A 20,614-nucleotide genomic window follows, 5' to 3' on the forward strand; every position below is an offset into this window, starting at 1 on the left:
AGAAAGAATGTTCTACCCAATTATTTTACATTTTTAATTTTAAGCAAGTCGGAGCTTTTCTTTCCTTAAATCAAGTGTACATTTTTGTAAATATTGTTTTCTTAATAATATATCATTATTATGTTATAGATATTTATATATGTTCGTTCATCTTGAAAAGTTGTGGAACTTCATAACTTTTCAAATCTTTTTTCTCAGAAGTTTAACTTTTTTTTTTGAGGATTCATCGAAGTTTCCAAACAACACCAGGATAAAGTTCTGGGATGTTTTAACTGGAAGACTTTCCTCGTGGTTTCACTTTTAATAAATGAAGAAATAAACGGGACACATTCTGAATTTGAAATCTTAAACAACGTGGGTTTTTAATCTTCTCGAAACTGAAAACGACTCGGGATAGTCTCCCTGAAAACCAGAAATTCAAAATTAAAAAAAAAAAATCAAAAAACGAACACACGTCCAGTATCTATGTCTTATTTATTTATTTATTTAACGATTGATGTTATTTTAATTGTTTTAAATTGCATGTGTATGCCCCTCTGTGATAAAGTTGTTAATTCGATTCCATTACGCAGTTAAACTCCCAGTGCAACAGGAGCCGATTAGTAATCATTCAGTAATAGCCGAGTCCTTTTTAATTCTCGAATCTGACTCCAGTTCGGTTCGAGTTTGTATCGGTCTAGCGAAGTGAAGAAGCAGAGAGAAACTTAAAGAAAGAAAGAGAGAGAGACAACTTCATCAGAAGAGACCTTTTTAATTCAACGACATTTCGCCCCTGACAGTCAGTGTTTACAGCGTGGAGCCGCAGCTCGCCATCACAGCCACTATGACGCTCCTCGCCTCTGAACGATCCATCCTCATCCGCAACAAGTTCCGCTCCGGTAAGAAGGAAATACTTTATATTATATATATATATATTATTTTCTTAGCAGACACCCTTATCCTGGGCGACTTACAATTGTTACGAGATATTACATTATTTTTACATACAATTACCCATTTATACAGTTGGGTTTTTACTGGAGCAATCTAGGTAAAGTACCTTGCTCAAGGGTACAGCAGCAGTGTCCCCCACCTGGGATTGAACCCACGACCCTCCGGTCAAGAGTCCAGAGCCCTAAACACTACTCCACACTGCTGCTCCTTCATACATATATATATATATATATATATATATATATATATATATATATATATATATATATATATATGAATTTTATTTTTATGAATACATGTGTTGTATTATTATTATTATTATTATTATTATTATTATTATTATTATTATTATTATTAGTAGTAGTATTAATAATAAATTAATAAGGCTGTGTGGTCCAGTGGTTAAAGAAAAGGGCTTGTAACCAGGAGGTCCCCGGTTCAAATCCCACCTCAGCCACTGACTCACTGTGTGACCCTGAGCAAGTCACTTAACCTCCTTGTGCTCCGTCTTTCGGGTGAGACGTAATTGTAAGTGACTCTGTAAATCACCTTGGATAAATGCGTCTGCTAAATAAACAAATAGTAATATTATTAAATACTACTACGAATAATAATAATACAACGCAGACGCATCACTAAGTGCATGGACTCAATACAGAATAATACAACGCAGACGCATCACTAAGTGCATGGACTCAATACAGAACAATACAACGCAGACGCATCACTAAGTGCATTGACTCAATACAGAACAATACAACGCAGACGCATCACTAAGTGCATGGACTCAATACAGAATAATACAACGCAGACGCATCACTAAGTGCATGGACTCAATACAGAATAATACAACGCAGACGCATCACTAAGTGCATGGACTCAATACAGAACAATACAACGCAGACGCATCACTAAGTGCATGGACTCAATACAGAACAATACAACGCAGACGCATCACTAAGTGCATGGACTCAATACAGAACAATACAACGCAGACGCATCACTAAGTGCATGGACTCAATACAGAACAATACAACGCAGACGCATCACTAAGTGCATGGACTCAATACAGAACAATACAACGCAGACGCATCACTAAGTGCATGGACTCAATACAGAATAATACAACGCAGACGCATCACTAAGTGCATGGACTCAATACAGAATAATACAACGCAGACGCATCACTAAGTGCATGGACTCAATACAGAACAATACAACGCAGATGCATCACTAAGTGCATGGACTCAATACAGAATAATACAACACAGACGCATCACTAAGTGCATGGACTCAATACAGAACAATACAACGCAGACGCATCACTAAGTGCATGGACTCAATACAGAACAATACAACGCAGACGCATCACTAAGTGCATGGACTCAATACCACGATGCCTGAGGTCTAAATAGAAAGAACACGAGAGCATTAACTATGCAGGAAATTACATCACAACAAGCGCACTCATGGATTTAAGTCGGTGTAGTTAGCAATCGTCACAAGCCTGTCAGCACCTGCGCTGTTTGTTTTCAAACACACTTTCCCTTGGCAAACGCGTGTTGAACACACAGCGACGTTGGGAAGTCGGCTCTTTTCAGCAAAAAAACTTGTGTATAGACACAGTGTAGTCAAACGTTTACACACCCCAATGGAAATTTAGAATTTCTCAAAAACAAAGTATTTTAGGAAAAATCTTTTGTAGCAAAAGTTTTGCTTTTGTGGATGAGGAAAAATAAGTTACAAGAAATATATGTCAACAATTTTCTTTTTGCAAAAATGCTAAATGAGAAGTATTCATACCCCCTGATGCTATGATAGTATTGTCTACGAGGTGCTAGACATTTCAATGTGATAATGCAGAACCTAATTCTAGAAAAGTTGAGAAAATGCTGGATTGTAGGTGAACATTCTTAGAGTATAAAAGGTTTAGGCCTAGGATGATTGCTGTCATTACCAATAAGTCAATATTGAAAAAAGTAAAGAGCTATCTGAAGACCTTAAGCAGAAAATTATTTATTGTCGTAAAGCTGGAGAAGGATACAAGAAGATTTCCAAGCATTTGAGTATCCCAATTTCAACTACTGTTTCTATTATCAAGAAGTTCAAGACTCATGGTACTGTCACAACCCTCCCTTGGTCTGGAAGAAAGAAGGTTCTTTCACCAAGAACATGTAGAAGAATTGTGAGGAAGGTTAATAACAATCAGAGATTGACTGCCAGAGATATTCAAAGTGAATAACTGCAAGTGGGACTGGGGTTTCCATTTCAATCATAGGTTGAGTATTGCATGGTGAAGGTCTCAATGATCGCAGGCCAAGGAAAAAGACACTCTTAGGAAAACATCACAAGGACAATCGCTTAAAGTTTGCAAAACGACATTTGAATGATGGATATGAGTTCTGGTCAAAGGTTTTGTGGAGTGATGAAACAAAAATCGAGCTATTTGGTCATGCTGATAGTCGTTACGTTTGGAGAAAGTCTGGTGAGGCATACAAAGAAAAGAACACCATACCTACTGTCAAGCATGGAGGTGGTAATATCCATCTATGGGGCTGTTTTTCCTCTAATGGCACAGGAAATGTAATTCCAGTACACAGTAAAATGGATTTCATAGCATACCAAAAGATATTAGCCAATCATCTGAAACCCTACACTACAAAACTTGGTTAAACGCGCAACTGGATGTTCCAACACGGCAACGATCCAAAGCACACATCAAAATCTACTTCAGAATGGTTAAAGAAGAATCAAATCAAGGTTCTGGAATGGCCTAGTCAAAGTCCCGATCTAAATCCGGTTGAGAATCTTTGGTATGAGTTGAAGAAGGCTGCGCACAAGAGAAGTCCTCGGAATTTGAATGAACTGGAACAATTTTGCATTGAAGAATGGCTAAAAATCATTAAAGAATCATGCCAAAAGCTCATTGACAAATATCCTAATCATTTAAAAGAGGTTATTAATTGCTGAAATAAAGAATTGTAGACATCTATTTCTTGTAACTTTTTTTTCCTCATTCACAAAAGCAAAACTTTTGCTAAAATTCTTTGTTTTCGAGAAGTTTCTAGAAATTATTACTTTCCATTGGGGTATGTAAACTTTTGACTACTACTGTGTCATTTTATATATATATATATATATACAGTATATATATATATATATATATATATATATATATATATATATCTATGTGTGTGTGTGTGTGTATAGATAGATAGATTATATAGATAGATAGAGATTTGTATAACTGCAGTATACAAAAATAAGAAAACATAAAACATGACAAGCTATTTTTTTTATTTTTTATGGATGAGCACAGAAGCCTGTCATAGACATGTGTAACACAGGCGGGATCAGCCAGTCTTCATATTAAGAACATCCTGCGCCATCTAGTGGTCTGTTTCAGTTAGCTGTGCAGGTGATGCACTGGCTGTGCACTCTCCTCTCTCTCCATCCATCTCTATGGTAACACAGTATTACCCAGAAGACACCTCTCCGTTCTAGAGGAGCTCAGAATTCTCCGGTGATGTCGACTCACACACATTCCACTAGTATGCAGTCTAGAAATCATAATAATTAAAAAAGAAAATAACCAGCATGTTAGATTTATATCATATAACAGACTGGGTGAATGTTTGAAGTTCTGGCTGATGAAGTGTGGCAAAATAGTTAACAGACAGACACTTATAATCCAGGTGCAATGCTGTTTAATGGTGGTATTTTGTAATTATTATTATTATTTATTTCTTAGCAGACACCCTTATCCAGGGCGACTTACAATTGTTACAAGATATCACATTATTTTTACATACAATTCCCCATTTATACAGTTGGGTTTTTACTAGAGCAATCTAGGTAAAGTACCTTGCTCAAGGGTACAACAGCAGTGTCCCCCACCTGGGATTGAACCCACGACCCTCCGGTCAAGAGTCCAGAGCCCTAACCACTACTCCACACTGCTGCCCTGATCCAAATGCCTGATGGCTAACAACAGTAAATAATAACAATGTCAATGAGACTCAATACAGTGGCATGTATTGCTTTGTAATCTGCAGGTCAGCCCTCAAATAATAACAGTCCTGTTTTAAATCACCCACACATAACACAAACATGAACACCAGTCCACAGTGCGTGCTGTAGTGCTTGTGGTGAAAATACCGTTCTTTAGTGTAAACTAAGTGAAGTGTTGTTCAGGTTCGTGCTGGCCTTTAGCGACAGCTCCTGGATCGTGTTTAGCCGTCTAAATAATCACAACAGACAAAACACTCCCAGTTTTCTTTACACAAATCACAGGTCCTTCCAGGTTGTTCTCTAACCAAAATGAAGGAACAGATCACGTCGCTTCGTCCCCTATTTATACCATCACTCATGACCCCTTGGTAAACGTTTGCAGCCGTTCCTCCAATCCGCGGTTGCCACATCATTTCCCTTCCGGGTCGATGAGTTAGTGCACCGAAGCTCCGCCCCCTTTCTAAATGACCGACTTCCTTTTAACCCTGGGAATGAAGTGTCAGGCCAAACAGTCCAGGGTACTCTGTTCCCGTTACTTGGCGCCCTCACAGGTCAAGAGAGAGATTTACCACCAAGAATCATTGTCTTTCTGTCACATGAAGGCATTAAAACACACTGGGTAGGATTTTCAGAAGGTCATAAATGATAACCCCAGTGTTAATAAACAAATTGATATGTAGCATTCATTTTGGCATTTTCAAGCGGTCTGTGCCTATCTCGTTATCAAATAATCATGCTAATGTGATTTCCAGAATTATGTTGATTAATTAAATAATGTTACCATCTTAACGAGCAGTGCTTCTTGTGACTATTTCTTTTGTTTGCGTGAGAATTTAAAAGCGAAACCGTGTTAATTGTCATAATTTATCAGGAGTTCATTAGCCCTTGGAAAAGAAGGTTTTAATTAACGAAAGACTACAGCTCACCATGAAACAGAAATTGAACAGGCCGCAGCTGTGACGCTGACGATACAGAGACTTTTTTAAAATCCATGCTGTCTAATTTTTCCCCACACGCCAGATAATCATAAATCAGCATTGTATATGTGAAGTGTTCTAAATAAATGTACATTCTGCAGATAGAACATAGATATTCCCATTAGTTTTCATTTCCATTTGGCTGCTGCTCGCTGGTGGGAGAGCCATCTCCCTGTACGCTAGTAGTTTCCAGAACAGCGAATTATGCTTCCATTCAGTTTTCTTCATCTCGTTAACATGCATTTTGCTTAACGAGTCCCCCTTTTCTAGTCATTGAGACAGGAAGTGATGTAGGTGACCTGCGACAATTAAGCTTTTTAATGAGAAATTTCAAAGCATTAACAGATTGATTTGAAAATCCTGCCCACTAGAGCACAAACGCTTGTCTGCTTGACTCAGTTTCGTTTAAATGTTATAGTCTCTGTGAAAGAGAGGGAGGCAGGCAGCTGTGTGTATGAGGGGGGAGGGGGTGACCAAAATAGAGAGAGAACGCAACACTCAGCACACCTGAGGCATGCTGGGAATTCCTGACCTCAAAATACAAGTTAACCCCTCATTGCTCTGCATGTCTCAGTGTGTGCGCGTGTGTGTGTCTTTGTCTGTCTCTGTCTCTAATTTAGCTTTATAAAGTCGAATGAAACCTGCTGAATAATGTTATATTAACATATTGAATTACACACTGCTTTATAGTTTTCCAGATAATGAAAAACTGACAATTGAAAAATAATGTGACAATTCCAAATCTAACATGAAATACTACTGGACTACTATTATGGCTTCCGGTAGATGTTTTTGTCAATATCATTTTGTAGTTTCTTTGATTACATGATGATAAATAAAATATCTAAATGATGTTCCTACATTAGATTTTTTTTTTTTTTAATTATGTCTCAACCCTAAAGTTCCAGGTGATGCTAGTGTGAGTGCAGAGCTGCAGGTGTGTGTCTTGTCTATTCTCAGTGTCTTTGTGATCTCTGGTAAACGGCTACACTGTCCATTTCCTGTGCAGCTTTGCCAATGCTGGCTAAAAAGAGTTCTAATGTGGTTCATACAATCTAGAGATAATATTGTTGAAACGGGGAGTCCTGTGGTGCTAAATCACTACTGTAAGGATGAGCTTCAGAGCATGGATATGTTACTTTACAGTGTGTAAACTACAGCTCTGGCCAAAAGTGAAGCATCCTCACACTACAGAATTAAGTAATGTGTCTTCATAAAGTGGAATGAAACCTGTTGAATAATGTTCCCTTGTTAACATATTGAATTCCACCCCCTCTATATAGAATGAACTCCCTCAGCTTCATAGAGTCCAATGAAAGCTGCTGAATAATGTTCCCTTGTTAACATATTGAATTGCACACCGCTTTGTAGTTTTCCAGATACTCAACGAAAAACTGACATCAAATACTACTGTACTACTATTATGGCTTCCGGTAGACTTTTGCAATATCATTGTGTAGTTTCTTTGATTACATGATGTTAAATAAAAGATCTAAATTATGTTCATATAGGTTTTTTTTATAATGATGTCTCAATCCTATAATTCTAGGTGATGCAACACTTTTGTCCAGAGCTGTGCATGGCTTCAGTTAGCAGTCAACAGCTAAACATGAAGCAATCCCAGGTGTCCTGCATTCACTGCCAGAAGGGTGGCTGTAGTTGGTGAGCTGTTTTGGTTCTCAGTGCTGACCCCTGCGGTTTGTGTTTCAGTACTGCAGCTCCGGATGCAACATCGCAGGCAGCAGAATGAAGCCAGCTCTGATACAGGTGAGAGAGAGTCTGAGAGTGTCTGTGAGTCTGAGAGTGAGTCTGTGAGTCTGTCTGTGAGAGAGTCTGAGAGTGAGTCTGTGAGTCTGTCTGTGAGAGAGTCTGAGAGTGTCTGTGAGTCTGAGAGTGAGTCTGTGAGTCTGTCTGTGAGAGAGTCTGAGAGTGTCTGTGAGTCTGAGAGTGAGTCTGTGAGTCTGTCTGTGAGAGAGTCTGAGAGTGAGTCTGTGAGTCTGTCTGTGAGAGAGTCCGAGAATGTCTGTGAGTCTGAGAGTGAGTCTGTGAGTCTGTCTGTGAGAGAGTCTGAGAGTGTCTGTGAGTCTGAGAGTGAGTCTGTGAGTCTGTCTGTGAGAGAGTCTGAGAGTGAGTCTGTGAGTCTGTCTGTGAGAGAGTCTGAGAGTGAGTCTGTGAGTCTGTCTGTGAGAGAGTCTGAGAGTGAGTCTGTGAGTCTGAGAGTGAGTCTGTCTGTGAGAGAGTCTGAGAGTGAGTCTTTGAGTCTGTCTGTGAGAGAGTCTGAGAGTGTCTGTGAGTCTGAGAGTGAGTCTGTCTGTGAGAGAGTCTGAGAGTGTCTGTGAGTCTGAGAGTGAGTCTGTCTGTGAGAGAGTCTGAGAGTGTCTGTGAGTCTGAGAGTGAGTCTGTGAGTCTGTCTGTGAGAGAGTCTGAGAGTGTCTGTGAGTCTGAGAGTGAGTCTGTGAGAGAGTCTGAGAGTCTGTTGGTCTGTCTGTCTGTCTTTCTGAGTCTGAGAGTCTATCTGTGAGAGAGTCTGATAGTCTGTTGGTCTGTCTGTCTTTCTTTCTGAGTCTGAGAGTCTATCTGTCTGTGAGTCTGTCTGTGAGTGAGTCTGTGAGTCTCAGTCTATCTGTGAGTCTGAGAGCCAGTCTTTCTGTGAGTCTGAGAGTCTGTCTGTGTTTCTGAGTCTGTCTGAGAATCTATGTTTGAGAGTCTGTCTGTCTGTGAGTCTGTATGTCTGTCTGTCTGTCTGTCTGTGTGTCTCTGTCCAGATTTCAGAACTTCTTTCTCTTTCTTTCTTTCTTTCTTTCTTTCTTTCTTTCTTTCTTTCTCTTTTGCTTTCTGAATTTGAAGGCCAGTCTTTGGGATACTGAGTCTGTCTGTGAATCTCTGAGCCTGTCTGTGAGTTTGTCTGCAAGTCTGTCTGTCTGTCTGTGAGTCTATATGTGTCTGTCTGTCTATCTGTGAGTCTATATGTGTCTGTCTGTCTGTCTGTCTGTCTGTGAGTCTATATGAATGGCCTCTTGTTTGTAACCTTTCTTATGTCCTCTCTCCTCTCTCCTGTCCTCTCTTTCTTTCTTTCTTTCTCTTTCTCTCTCTCTCTCTCTCTCTCTCACTGTGTTTCTCTCTTCAGCTCTGTCGAATGGTTCTCTTGGTGTGAGGGGGGAGAGAGAGCGGGGAAAGGTGAGTCCTCTTCAAACACAATCAGAACCTCAAAACTAGAAGGAGCTAAGATTTCTGGATATTGATTACTGGGCATTGACTACTGGGTATTGATTTATGGGTATTGATTTTTTTTGTGATCAAATTTTTATTGGAACATAAAACAATACATCAGTACAAAACAAAGGAAAATTACCCATATTTTCAATTTTCCCCCAAGGGGGCCCTTATTAGGTGATTATAAAGTGTGGATCCCAGCCCCTGCGTTTTACTCCCTGTGTTGAGAATATCATGCAAGGCATGAGGTGGCAGTTCTGTACCCCAGGGAACCCCATAGGCACGCAGAACGAAGACGAAGATAAAAAAGTACCCGCTAAATTATAACGCAGTTGTAGCTCTCGGAATGTGCAAAGGCAGTCATCTTTAGCAATATCCCCCAGAGTGTAAATCCCCCTATCCTTCCATCGTGGAAAAGAAAAGGGACGGCCGCATGATAAGAGTGCAAAATTATGGAAACTGGGCAAATGAGAATGCCATTTTGTTTGAAGTCTTGTGTGCTTTTCCACCAGGCGCCACACTGTAATCAAATAACAGATTATAGGAGCAAAATGTCATTTGCATTGCTTAAGGAGAATACCAGAGTAAACCAAGTCTTTAAGTCTATATGGAGATGAACTCCCTCAGCTTCATAGAGTCCAGTGAAAGCTGCTGAATAATTTTCCCTTGTTAACATATTGAATTCCACCCCCTCTATATAGAATGAACTCCCTCAGCTTCATAGAGTCCAGTGAAAGCTGCTGAATAATTTTCCCTTGTTAACATATTGAATTGCACACCGCTTTGTAGTTTTCCAGATACTCAACGAAAAACTGACAAAAAATAACAGAATATGGGAGCAAAGTGTCATTTGCATTGCTTAAGGAGAATACCAGAGTAAACCAAGTCTTTAAGTCTATATGGAGATACTGAGTTTTCCTCTGTCGCCATGAACTTTGCACAAAATTGCACAAAATACCTGTTTCTATACCACAGCAAAAAACAGATGGAGACCGATTTCCAAGTCAGTTATTTCACCACAAGTCCTTCAAACGCTCATCTATAACCCATGAATGCTTGTTTCAGAACTTTGCAAGAATCAATTTTTAAAGATGGCAACAAAGAAGAAATATTATGTGTTTGGGCACTTTGAGCAAGGTACTTTACCTAGATTGCTCCAGTAAAAACCCAACTGTATAAACGGGTAATTGTATGTAAAAATAATGTGATATCGTGTAACAATTGTAAGTCGCCCTGGATAAGGGCGTCTGCTAAGAAATAAATAATAATAATAATAATAATATTATTATTATTTATTTCTTAGCAGACGCCCTTATCCAGGGCAACTTACAATTGTTACAAGATATCACATTATTTCACATTATACAGACATCACATTATTTTACATACAATTACCCATTTATATAGTTGGGTTTTTTACTGGAGCAATCTAGGTAAAGTACCTTGCTCAAGGGTACAACAGCAGTGTCCCCCACTGGGGATTGAACCCACAACCTTCCGGTCAAGAGTCCAGAGTCCAGAGCCCTAACCACTACTCCACACTGCTGCCCTAATAATAATAATAATGAAATAGGAATGTTAGGATGGAGCCACACCATGATCGCCGCACCACGAATGACCAAAAATAATATTTGAAGTTTGGTAAAGACAGTCCTCCTGAGGATTTCTCACAATGTAATGTAGAGAATTTGAGACGTGGCCACTTCCCTCTCCATATGAATTTGCAGTTCATTCCAATAACCAATAGGAGGAGAGAGAGGAGAACATCAAACTGAAAAAAATTGATGCGTGGGAGTGTGTTCATTTTTAATAGATTTCTACACCGAGATATTTAAAATGCTTAACTTCCGGTATGTTTGAGGGCAATCTCTGATTGCAGCGTTCAAAGGCATAAGTGCAGATATCCAGATAGTGCACTGAAATCATTAAAAATATCTAGAAGATGAAGGCGCGATTGGGAAACATTTTTAATGTATAACAACACATCAGCATAAAGCGAAATGTGATGCCGCATATTTTTGATCCTGATAGGGATAAACATAACAGACTGGTGGACCACTTGAGAGAGAGCTGATATAACACCTCCCTGACACACACTGAGCAGAGTAAGGGTTAGGGAAACACGCGCTCATTAACACCAGCACACAGTGCCACCCTGAGCTGATATAACACCTCCCTGACACACACTGAGCAGAGTAAGGGTTAGGGAAACACGCTCTCATTAACACCAGCACACAGTGCCACCCTGAGCTGATATAACACCTCCCTGACACACACTGAGCAGAGTAAGGGTTAGGGAAACACGCTCTCATTAACACCAGCACACAGTGCCACCCTGAGCTGATATAACACCTCCCTGACACACACTGAGCAGAGTAAGGGTTAGGGAAACACGCTCTCATTAACACCAGCACACAGTGCCACCCTGAGCTGATATAACACCTCCCTGACACACACTGAGCAGAGTAAGGGTTAGGGAAACACGCTCTCATTAACACCAGCACACAGTGCCACCCTGAGCTGATATAACACCTCCCTGACACACACTGAGCAGAGTAAGGGTTAGGGAAACACGCTCTCATTAACACCAGCACACAGTGCCACCCTGAGCTGATATAACACCTCCCTGACACACACTGAGCAGAGTAAGGGTTAGGGAAACACGCTCTCATTAACACCAGCACACAGTGCCACCCTGAGCTGATATAACACCTCCCTGACACACACTGAGCAGAGTAAGGGTTAGGGAAACACGCGCTCATTAACACCAGCACACAGTGCCACCCTGAGCTGATATAACACCTCCCTGACACACACTGAGCAGAGTAAGGGTTAGGGAAACACGCTCTCATTAACACCAGCACACAGTGCCACCCTGAGCTGATATAACACCGCCCTGACACACACTGAGCAGAGTAAGCCTCTCCCACAACAAGGTGAGATACTTGGATAAAGTCCTTTGGATTCACCCTCAGGGTTTATGTAACATCCCTCCCCTTCGGTGTGCATTGAATTCTCATGTCACACCCGACCCCATGCACTGTTCTCTATTTCATCTCCGCTCTCAGAATCCTGATGATTGATTATTAGGTATTGGTTATTTAGTATTAATTATGGTGTATTGACTATTGGGTATTGATTATAGGTATTGATTATTCTCTATCTGATCTCTGCTCTCAGGCGCCTGATGATTTCCTGAAGCACAAAACCCCTCAGAGACTCCCTGGCCCGGACCCCGACTCTAGAGGTACAGAAACAACAGCTCCCAGCACACACTGCACTGAACTACAGCTCCCAGCACACACTGCACTGAACTACAGCTCCCCGCATGCAATGCACTAAACTACAGGTCCCAACATGAAACTGCATTGAACGACAGCTCCCAGCATGCATTGCACTAAACTACAGCTCCCAGCATGCCTCTGCACCGAACTACAGCTCCCAACGTGCCTCTGCACTGAACTTCAGCTCTCAGCATGCCTCTACACCAGCGCCTGAACCAGTAGTGTAGTGGTAAATAAAAAAAAGGGTAAACTCCCCTGTTTGGTGCTCGAGGCCAGGCAGTGGCATGGTAGGAACCCTGGTTGATCACTGTTTCCGTTATTTTAATTGGGTTTGGAGGACATCAGGGGCAAATGAAAGCCATTCAAATGCATTTCTAGCACTCAGTTCCACAGGGACAGTGACAACACTGTTTTGAGAATGATTTTGGTTTTGTAAGTAGCACAAACTAAAGAAGAGTCCCCACGGCAAACAAAATGCACATATTATAAATGTCAGGACTCTGGAAAACCTTGTTTAAAAAAATAAATAGCTGAAACCCTCTCCCAAAAAAAGAAACAAACCAATGCTCCCCCCCTCCCATCCAAATAGTTGTTGTTCAGCATGTAACAGGGGCTTTGTTACCTGCTATATAGACAATGTCAATGTCGACCCAGGGGACTTTTTTGACCTGAAAAAAGAAACAAGGACCAGGGGTCACAAATGGAGATTAGATAAAGGGGCATTCAGAACAGAAAACAGGAGGCACTTTTTTACACAGAGAATTGTGAGGGTCTGGAACCAACTCCCCAGTAATGAAGCTGACACCCTGGGATCCTTCAAGAAGCTGCTTGATGAGATTCTGGGATCAATAAGCTACTAACAACCAAACGAGCAAGATGGACTGAATGGCCTCCTCTCGTTTGTAAACTTTCTTATCTTCTTATGTCAAGCATGGGTGTCACTGAGAGACCAGAGAGACACTCAGGCGTCCAGATTTTGTCACAGACGGACTTATTTCTGTTTCAGGAGGCTTTCTGATCGAGCTGGCGTAGGTTATTCATAACACACACTAAACTAGCAGCGACACAGGTATCACCGAACTCAAGTCTGTTGTACTGTGAAAATGTGCATCATACCAGACCATCATTTAAAAATAAACACTAATGTTATACAGTCTTTTTCAGACTATACAAATGAAAAAAAAAAGTAAACTCTCCTAATTAGGACTTGTTATCTCCCACATAGGACTTTTTATCTCCTAATTCTTTTAAATTATTATTATTATTAGTTTATTTAGCAGACGCCTTTATCCAAGGCGACTTACAGAGACTAGGGTGTGTGAACTATGCATCAGCTGCAGAGTCACTTACAACTACGTCTCACCCGAAAGACGGAGCACAAGGAGGTGAAGTGACTTGCTCAGGGTCACACAATGAGTCAGTGGCTGAGGTGGGATTTGAACCGGGGACCTCCTGGTTACAAGCCCTTTTCTTTAACCACTGGACCACACAGCTTTTCTTTAACAACCTTTTCTTTAACCACTGGACCACTGGACCACACAGACCACACAAATTCCTACATATGACTTTTTAGTCCTAATTAGGAGATACGAAGCCCTACGTAGGAGATATAAAGTCCTACATAGGAGACTAACGTATTTTTCTTACTTTGCCATGGCTTTAGTAATCATTTCTGTATTATTCGGTATTTCGTGTGTGTTTTTAACCTGCCCAACAGTGGTTTTCGAGGCTGCAATGTTGCAAACTTACAGACTTTAACAATGTCGCAATGCCAGTCTGTAATGCTGCACACGCTATGTGCTGAATGAAATGCTGAGGCAAAGGTCTAATTGTCTGAGATCTGATGTCAACTAATGTTAGACATGTTTGATTGTTTAAAATATTTTCTACAGAACGAAAACTTTTTTTTTATAAGAAAACGTTTTCTTCAGAGTCAAGTTGTCGTTCATGTTTCTAAATAAGAAATACAAACTTTATGCTGTTGATTAATGATTCATTAATATTGCTAATTGAGTTAACGATATGTAACTGGGTGGCTTTTACATGTTTAAACTTAACTGTGATTATTAGCCTCTTGCTGATATTGAATGATCTCTCATTCAAACAACGCAGCTCTGCTCAGAAATCGGTCTTGTATTACTGTATTGTGACGGTGCGCTTTTGCTCTTAAAGGCAACAAACGTAATTCATTCTCTGTTTGTATTATTCTGTATCTGTTAAAATAATGTTCTTCGCCCGGGTGGCTGTGGGCAGTTGACCAGCCAGGGCAGATGCTGAAATGAGGTAACATTCGAAGCTAATTCTGCATCTGCCCACCGCAGCTGGGCACTTCACAAACTGCACGGGCATTTCAGCAACTGCCCGATTTCGACATCGGTCCATAACATTATATATATACTGTATGTATATATATATATATAATATATATATATATATATATATATATATATATATATATATATATATATATATATATATATATAATGCAGATACAAGCCAAACAGATACAACAATAAAAACTAAAACACATATATACATACATGCATATTATATTATTATTATGATTATGGATAAAATGGTACCGTATTCCTTTGAATTTAGGACGTACCATCTTAAAAGATTCTTATAACAGCAGCCCTGTGTAAGGGTGCTTAATACAGGTTTGAGTCGGTTGCTGGGTAGAGAATCGTGGTCGCTGGTCGCGTTAGACAGGTGGTCACTTAATACAGTTAAATAAAAGCACAAATATCATTGGGAGGAATTTAAAGTGGTCACTTAGACCAGGAGGTCGCTAACTAAAGGTGGTCGCATGAGCAGGTTTGACTGTATATAAGTGATGGACATTGACAAAATGTTTTTGGATTCTTGTATATACCCAACATGCGCTCTGTGTGTGTGTGCGTGTCTCAGTGTGTGTCTGTGTGTGTGTGCGTGTCTTAGTGTGTGTGTGGTGTCTTAGTGTGTGTGTCTCAGTGTGTGTGTGTGTGTCTTAGTGTGTGTGTGATTATAATTACCCTGTCTCTATGTGTCTCTCCCTTCTGTGTGTGTCTCAGTTCTCAGTTAATATTGTGATTACAAAAAAGAATTAGCAGAATTAAAATGTTCTCTCTCTCTCTCTCTCTCTCTCTCTCTCTCTCTCTCCACTCCCTCCTCTCTCTCTCTCTCTCTCTCTCTCTCTCTCTCTCTCTCTCTCTCTCTCTCAGTTTGCCTACATCTCCCACAATCATCCTCTGACAGTTTTGATGATGACATCAGCAGCTCTTCCGCCTCCACATCTCCTGACCAATCGCAGGGCCTCTCTGTGTCTCCGGGGCGACCAGCTGACCACCCGCGGAGCTCCTCCTGCCCAGGCCCTGCCCCCTGTCCCTCAGCACCCAATCACAGCAGCGCTTCGTCGCTCTCGGCAACCGAGAGCAGTGCGCAGCCAATCACAGCCAGCCTCTCGGAGAGCGACTCCATGGCAACAGCCGGGAGAGCCAATGGGATGTTCCTGTCTGTGCCGCCGACGCCCCTCCTACCCAAGGTACCTCCCCCTTTCTCCACCCCTCCCCCTGCTTGTTGCATCCTGCTTCACACAATATTCCAGTCGGATGCACTTACTGTAAACTACACGGTAATACACAGTGTGTTTGCACTGTAACCCTGGACTGCTCTTTAACACCTGTATGTCGCCTCGGACAGTAAAACAAGAATAAAATCAATGGGACTTCAGCCTGGATCCCCTCATAGTTGCTCTCGTCTCCCGCAGTTTTCTGTTCAGAGAGCAGGCGTGTGCCAAGGGCAGCAGTGAGACAAGGAGAGATGCAGTGATGCAGTGATGGAGTTTGTGATGCTAGTGAAGGTGGTGTTCTAGATGTTACGGTATAAGTCAGAATCTGGTCAATTTAGGTTTTACCGGTAAATGTCGACATTTATCAAGTAGGATGTTAAATGTCAGGAATTGTGAAGAAATCTATTGCGTTTACCGAAGCATGTTGGTGAAGCCGCTTGGTCAAATCCCACCTCAGCTATTGACTCACTGTGTGACCCTGAGCAAGTCACTTCACCTTCTTGTGCTCCGTCTTTCGGGTGAGACGTAATTGTAAGTGACTCTGCAGCTGATGCATAGTTCACACACCCTAGTCTCTGTAAGTCGCCTTGGATAAAGGCGTCTGCTAAATAAACTAATAATAATAACAAATAATATTTCAGAAAGACATTCGGTCATTAGTCAGTCCCAATGAGGTTGGCAGCTCTAGACCACAACAGAAAACCAAATCCAAAATACACCATGTGCAGCTCTGGGCAAAAGTATAGCATCACCCTCTATATAGAATGAACTGATTGAGCTTCATAAAGTGGAATGAAACCTGCTGAATAACGTTACATTAACATATTGAATTACATAAGGAAGTTTACAAATGAGAGGAGGCCATTCGGCCCATCTTGCTCGTTTGGTTGTTAGTAGCTTATTGATCCCAGAATCTCATCAAGCAGCTTCTTGAAGGATTCCAGGGTGTCAGCTTCAACAACATTATTATTATTATTATTATTATTATTATTATTATTTATTTCTTAGCAGATGCCCTTATCCAGGGCGACTTACAACTGTTACAAGATATCACATTATTTTTACATACAATTACCCATTTATACAGTTGAGTTTTTACTGGAGCAATCTAGGTAAAGTACCTTGCTCAAGGGTACAGCAGCAGTGTCCCCCACCTGGGATTGAACCCACAACCCCTCCAGTCAAGAGTCCAGAGCCCTCACCACTACGCCACACTGCTGCCATGAAGCTGACACCTGCTTTGTAGTATTAATATATGACGATGCAAGATAAATATCCCTCCCTCTCTCTCATCCTAACTCCCCCTCTCACTCTCTCCCTCCCTCTCTCATCCTAACCCCCCCTCACTCCCCCACTATCACCCCTCTCTGTCAGGCCCCCTCTCCCCCATCCTCTCTCCTTCGGCCCCCCCGCTCCAAGAAGTCGAAAGATTCGAAGCCGAAGCTCCGGAAGCTGAAATATCACCAGTACATCCCTCCTGACCAGAAGGGCGGGGCCGGGGGCGGGGCCATGGGCGGGACGCAGGGACACGCCCCCTCCGCCATGGACTCTGCCTACTCCCGTCTGCTCCAGCAGCAGCAGGTGTTTCTACAGCTTCAGATTCTGAGTCAACAGACCCTGGATCAGGACCAGAGCCAGAGCCAGGGGGCCGGGTCTGCTTCCACAGAGCAGGGAATCAGCAGCAGGTGAGAGATTACAATGAGATTACAGCAATTACAAATACAGTTGCAGCAGAGCCAGCTGTTTTGTTCAATTCCAGTTCCAGTTACAATTATGCTGCAGTAATTAAAAAATACAAGAATAACGATTGAATTACAAGTACATGCATGACTGGACTGCAGTCGATCAGTGATAGGGTGTCATTACAATTCAATGGAAAATTAATGTGTGATGACTGTGTACGCAACTTTAATGAATCCAGATCTGTAACACACAGTGGCCACCGGAGGGCAGTGTGTGTGCAGTGTGTGTGCTGGGAGGGCAGTGTGTATGCAGGGAGGGCAGTGTGTGTGCTGGGAGGGCAGTGTGTGTGCAGTGTGTGTGCTGGGAGGGCAGTGTGTATGCAGTGTGTGTGCTGGGAGGGCAGTGTGTGTGCTGGGAGGGCAGAGTGTGCTGGGAAGGCAGTGTGTGTGCAGGGAGGGCAGTGTGTATGCTGGGAGGGCAGTGTGTGTGCAGGGAGGGCAGTGTGTGTACAGTGTGTGTGCTGGGAGGGCAGTGTGTGTGCTGGGAGGGCAGTGTGTGTGCAGGGAGGGCAGTGTGTGTACAGTGTGTGTGCTGGGAGGGCAGTGTGTGTGCTGGGAGGGCAGTGTGTGTGCAGGGAGGGCAGTGTGTGTGCAGGGAGGGCAGTGTGTGTGCTGGGAGGGCAGTGTGTGTGCTGGGAGGGCAGTGTGTGTGCTGGGAGGGCAGTGTGTGTACAGTGTGTGTGCTGGGAGGGCAGTGTGTGTGCTGGGAGGGCAGTGTGTGTGCTGGGAGGGCAGTGTGTGTACAGGGAGGGCAGTGTGTGTGCTGGGAGGGCAGTGTGTGTACAGTGTGTGTGCAGGGAGGGCAGTGTGTGTGCTGGGAGGGCAGTGTGTGTGCAGTGTGTGTGCTGGGAGGGCAGTGTGTGTGCAGGGAGGGCAGTGTGTGTGCAGTGTGTGTGCTGGGAGGGCAGTGTGTGTGCAGTGTGTGTGCTGGGAGGGCAGTGTGTGTGCAGTGTGTGTGCTGGGAGGGCAGTGTGTGTGCAGGGAGGGCAGTGTGTGTGCAGTGTGTGTGCAGGGAGGGCAGTGTGTGTGCAGTGTGTGTGCTGGGAGGGCAGTGTGTGTGCAGGGAGGGCAGTGTGTGTGCAGTGTGTGTGCTGGGAGGGCAGTGTGTGTGCAGTGTGTGTGCTGGGAGGGCAGTGTGTGTGCAGGGAGGGCAGTGTGTGTGCAGTGTGTGTGCAGGGAGGGCAGTGTGTGTGCAGGGAGGGCAGTGTGTGTACAGTGTGTGTGCTGGGAGGGCAGTGTGTGTGCTGGGAGGGCAGTGTGTGTGCTGGGAGGGCAGTGTGTGTGCTGGGAGGGCAGTGTGTGTGCTGGGAGGGCAGTGTGTGTACAGTGTGTGTGCTGGGAGGGCAGTGTGTGTGCTGGGAGGGCAGTGTGTGTGCTGGGAGGGCAGTGTGTGTACAGGGAGGGCAGTGTGTGTGCTGGGAGGGCAGTGTGTGTACAGTGTGTGTGCAGGGAGGGCAGTGTGTGTGCAGTGTGTGTGCTGGGAGGGCAGTGTGTGTGCAGGGAGGGCAGTGTGTGTGCAGTGTGTGTGCTGGGAGGGCAGTGTGTGTGCAGTGTGTGTGCTGGGAGGGCAGTGTGTGTGCAGTGTGTGTGCTGGGAGGGCAGTGTGTGTGCAGGGAGGGCAGTGTGTGTGCAGTGTGTGTGCAGGGAGGGCAGTGTGTGTGCAGGGAGGGCAGTGTGTGTGCAGTGTGTGTGCTGGGAGGGCAGTGTGTGTGCAGTGTGTGTGCTGGGAGGGCAGTGTGTGTGCAGGGAGGGCAGTGTGTGTGCAGTGTGTGTGCAGGGAGGGCAGTGTGTGTGCAGGGAGGGCAGTGTGTGTGCAGTGTGTGTGCTGGGAGGGCAGTGTGTGTGCAGTGTGTGTGCTGGGAGGGCAGTGTGTGTGCTGGGAGGGCAGTGTGTGTGCAGTGTGTGTGCTGGGAGGGCAGTGTGTGTGCTGGGAGGGCAGTGTGTGTACAGTGTGTGTGCTGGGAGGGCAGTGTGTGTGCTGGGAGGGCAGTGTGTGTGCAGTGTGTGTGCTGGGAGGGCAGTGTGTGTGCTGGGAGGGCAGTGTGTGTACAGTGTGTGTGCTGGGAGGGCAGTGTGTGTGCTGGGAGGGCAGTGTGTATGCAGTGTGTGTGCTGGGAGTCCTCTCTGCTCTATGCTGCTCCAGGGCAGGGCTTGTTCTTGTGTATGTGTATGGGAATCAAGAAGCAGTTTAACCCTTTGAATTACCCAGAAAACTGTGCTAGGAATGACACTGAACACGAATAAATAATACAATATCAACACCCCCCCCCCCCCCCCCCGACTCACCCCTTCTCTCTCCCTCCAATTTTCTCCCCATCTCTCCCTCCCCCCCCTTTCCCCTGTCTCTCCCTCTCTCTTTCACTTCCTCTCTCAGTAGTGAGCAGATTCTCAACATCACCGGAGCCACGCCCACAGTCTGTCCCCGGCCCCTCCCCCTCGCCCCAGGACATGCCCCCAGTGCCTCCGGCTCTGCCTCCAAACCAGAGCCCCTCCCCTCCAACCTCGATGACCTCACGGTGAGCAAAGGAGAGTCGAGAAATAGGAGTGAGGGGAGGGGAGAGGAGAGAGGGGAGAGGAAAGAGGAGAGAGGGGTTACCTAGGGAGGAAATTGTTGAAAGATATTCATATTTTGAAGTTTTAACCTTGACATTACCTGTTCATATTGTAATCATTTATCGACCACAAGTCAAATCGCTATTTCTGACGGAATTTGGGGATCTGCTATCTATATTGACAGTCAAATATGATAGGATTATTTTATTGGGTGATTTTAACCTTCATGTTGACATTGATTCTGATTCTAACTCCTTGGAATTTGAGCTACTGGATTCCTTAGATTTTGTCCTGCATGTCAAAGGTCCTACGCCCATACTTTAAATCTGGTCATTTCTTGTGGTTCAGCTG

At 43.5% G+C, this 20,614-nt stretch overlaps 1 protein-coding gene across 4 annotated transcripts in view; it reads left to right on the forward strand.

Moving 5' to 3' along the window:
* LOC117410207 (myocardin) overlaps nucleotides 1-20,614 on the forward strand; it is a 47,581-nt gene that overhangs the window by 293 nt on the left and 26,674 nt on the right. For 3 of the 4 annotated variants that reach the window (XM_059018374.1, XM_059018375.1, XM_059018372.1), the window contains exons 1-7: nucleotides 1-878; nucleotides 7,632-7,688; nucleotides 9,049-9,098; nucleotides 12,315-12,381; nucleotides 15,622-15,941; nucleotides 17,343-17,653; nucleotides 20,085-20,226. The exon at nucleotides 1-878 is cut by the window's left edge. In XM_059018374.1, the coding sequence (XP_058874357.1) occupies nucleotides 824-878; nucleotides 7,632-7,688; nucleotides 9,049-9,098; nucleotides 12,315-12,381; nucleotides 15,622-15,941; nucleotides 17,343-17,653; nucleotides 20,085-20,226 (1,002 nt within the window). In that variant the 5' untranslated portion in view covers nucleotides 1-823. The remainder of the gene's footprint in view (nucleotides 879-7,631; nucleotides 7,689-9,048; nucleotides 9,099-12,314; nucleotides 12,382-15,621; nucleotides 15,942-17,342; nucleotides 17,654-20,084; nucleotides 20,227-20,614) is intronic. The other variant, XM_059018373.1, reaches the window with a different exon arrangement.

This window comes from Acipenser ruthenus, chromosome 59 (genome assembly GCF_902713425.1).
Source record: "Acipenser ruthenus chromosome 59, fAciRut3.2 maternal haplotype, whole genome shotgun sequence".
NCBI classification, from domain to species: domain Eukaryota; kingdom Metazoa; phylum Chordata; class Actinopteri; order Acipenseriformes; family Acipenseridae; genus Acipenser; species Acipenser ruthenus.